A 3230-nucleotide genomic window follows, 5' to 3' on the forward strand; every position below is an offset into this window, starting at 1 on the left:
TTCCATATCCAATTCTATCGCCCTATGTCTGCCTCTTAACACTCCAAATCATCTCCAAATACATTAAAAATAATAAAGCACCTCTTTCATGATATTAAAATTCAAAATCTTTCTCAAACTGCATTTAGAAATTGTTTTCAATGACACAATTGACATGCCCAACAAAACAATAAAACGAGTCAAGGCTGACTCGATTGTTTTTTGAACAAGAAGTTGCTAATTTGATATTATTTGTAGATTCAATTTAAAAATTTTCTTTTAATTAGAAATTAGAATTCTGGGTAATACCGAATCCTGCTTTAGACAACTTTAGATAAGTTTGCCTCTGTTATTGCTGTGTACTGCTAAAATGGAGTTTCATATTACAAAGACATGGAATTCAAATAATATGTTAATGTAATATAATTTGTTTTTCCAAAACATATTCAAGACGAATAAATATGTACTTTAATTAATTTATTAATAGCAAAAATTTTGTCATTCTAATCTAAAATATTTCATAAAAAACGAAATGCCAGAAAGTGGAAAAATTACATATTTATGTTTTTTTTTGTTGCTATATGAATTTCTTTGTATTATTAAATAAGTAGGTAGTCACAATAAGATAAGTGCCTGCTCTTTTACAAAACTCTTGATGTCAATTGGTTAATTTTAAATTTTCAAGAGGGAAATGACTTGAAATTATACATATTTCTCGTCTAATGTGTATTTATCTGTAAACAATCTTCATTCATAAAATATTTTTCAGAAAAAATTAAATATTAAATATAAATTACCTATAAATTCTTAATGATAAAAAACTATTCATTGTTAAATTACAAAACTTGGTAGAAACAAACCTGTAGTGCATCGTTATCGGGGTACTTAAAAAATAAACAAATTATATTTTTTGAACGCTCTTTTACGTTCAAATTTTAAAATGTCGAACTTTACTCATATTAGCCCATCACTAGCTTAAAGTCATATTTGATCTGTGGATTTGACTTTGACAGAATTTTGACATCCGGCTCTAACCTCACTTTATTACGTTTAAAAATAAATATGAAATAAATATTTTTAGGAAAACCTTCTTAAAATAGTATAAAATCATGTCATTAACAACAAATTTAGTTAAAACTTGTCTAAACACAATTAAAATTTGGACGCCAAACGTGATACCCGTACGTTTCAGATATCATTCCGAAAAAGTCGCACGGGGACGACTCGTAAGAAGGTATGGATACAAGGAAGACGTAGATCGTAAAGGATTACTGCCCAGATTAGAAGATGCGAAAAAGCTACCGATGCCTATTTACAGGCCTAAGGATGCCTGGAGCGAAAAACGAGCACTGTTTGGTCAAAATGATTATATCGATATCTTAGGTAATAATAGTATTTTAACAAATACAATAAGTATTTTAAACTTACCTATGTGCATTTGTAGGTAATGAAAAACTACATCCTACTAAAATCCTCTACAATATGCCACCATGGCTGAGAGGCGTTGGCGGTAACGAAATGCAAGTGATGATTCGGAAAAGGAAAATGTTGGGAAAAACAATTTATCCTACGGCTAGACCGACAAAATGGTATCAGCTCGAGAAACGCATTCAGTATCTCTATAGGTTTATGAATAGGAAAACGAAAACAGGGTATTCGAAATAATAATGTACATAAAAATAGTTTTAGTTAAAGAAATAAAAATTAATATTAACTTAACTTGGTTTTATTTGTGTGTATAAAATAAAAAACGAAATAATAATAAGTAAAAATGGTTAATTTTATTAGAAATCTGTAAATAATTTATAACGTTTATACAAGTTTTTCTATGAGTTTTTACATATTAGTGGCAATCTGATTGCTTCTATCTAAAATCAGTTGGTTTGAATATAACTTAAATAAGCTGTAAGCTATTTAGAGGATAGTGTTTTAAAACCTAAAAAATATTCAGGGAACATACCAAACTAAAAATATGCATCATGTTTATTATTTAAACCAATGATTTATTACATTTAGGCTAAGGGATATCAAATTTTCAAATAATTACATAGAGAATACTTTACAGCAACAATGAACAATATACCTACATTTTTTTTTAAATCTTCTCAGTTCCATATAGTGTGGTAAAAATATTTATTTAAAACAATCCTAATATAACTTTATATAAAAGGTTATGTGGCCACCAAACTTTGATATGCTTAGATGCTTTTAATAATTGTTTAAAAAAATATTTTCCACACACTCCTTTACATTACCTAGCACAACAATTTGTTTAGCCACAAAATCTGGAATATAGTAGCAAAATAAAGTCATAAATAACAAGAAAAAGGATTTATTTATTGCAACAAATTATTTCTTTAACTGCAGTGGTACTTGCTTTGAAGTATAAATTTGTTTTAAATGTTATTGCTTAAAATCGGAATATATACAGAGTGTGTCAAGGTTTTAAATTAAACTATTTCTTAATAAAATATTGGACGTTATTTGTAAAACCAATATATGGTAAATAATACAGAAGCAAATATATTACCTACCCAGAAATTTTAGACTGTTTAATATACCTATTTTGTAATGCAATAAGAAAAATATACAATTATTATTAATTAAAGACCAGTTCTAAGAAAGCTTTTATTTATATACATTGAAAATTATATTTATAGAAATTAACATTAGTTTGTGTATTTTATAACAGTTTTAAAACTTCTGTGTTGCTATTATTGGCTAACAAGTTCACTAATAACTTTGAATAAAAAGATTAAGAAAGGAGTATAATGTATTCATGCAAGCACAGATGCAAGGTAGACGGATAAAGGGCCCTAGGGTGGGGATCATTGACAGTTCTGTTTGACGATTTATTTGACACATTTGAATTAAATTTGAAATTTTGTGGATTTCTCAGTCTTTACTGAGCTTATTTTATGTTATTTATCATTTATTCGACTACTGATAGTTGTTTAAGTCATTTTTTTTAGTATTTTTTTTATTAACGTAAAATAAAACAACAAATTATTGAGTCTACATCATTTTTACACGTTTTGAATAAAATTAGAACGGCCCTGATAAACCGGAATCTCAGTCAGCCATCTCAGGACCCCGTCGCCGTCAACCCATTGATAAATGAAACAAGTTTAGATTGGAAAGTGCCCATAAGGACAATGTAAACACTATTTGGCGCTATTCTTGGAACGGTCGCGACCCAAAACTTTAGAAAATTTCGGAGCGGTTCGGCTTTTTCCGGAATTATATCGCCA

General features: G+C 28.3%; 1 protein-coding gene across 1 annotated transcript; it reads left to right on the forward strand.

The window, feature by feature from the left end:
* Positions 1 to 989: 989 nt before the first annotated feature.
* Positions 990 to 1698, forward strand: LOC115879257 (39S ribosomal protein L51, mitochondrial). The gene is made up of 2 exons (XM_030895969.1): positions 990 to 1362; positions 1424 to 1698. The coding sequence occupies exons 1-2, from the start codon at positions 1089 to 1091 to the stop codon at positions 1642 to 1644; spliced, it is 495 nt and encodes a 164-aa protein (XP_030751829.1). The 5' UTR covers positions 990 to 1088; the 3' UTR covers positions 1645 to 1698.
* The last annotated feature ends 1532 nt before the right edge of the window (positions 1699 to 3230 follow it).

This window comes from Sitophilus oryzae, unplaced genomic scaffold, assembly GCF_002938485.1.
Source record: "Sitophilus oryzae breed Bouriz unplaced genomic scaffold, Soryzae_2.0 scaffold_1576_pilon_pilon, whole genome shotgun sequence".
Classification (NCBI taxonomy): domain Eukaryota; kingdom Metazoa; phylum Arthropoda; class Insecta; order Coleoptera; family Curculionidae; genus Sitophilus; species Sitophilus oryzae.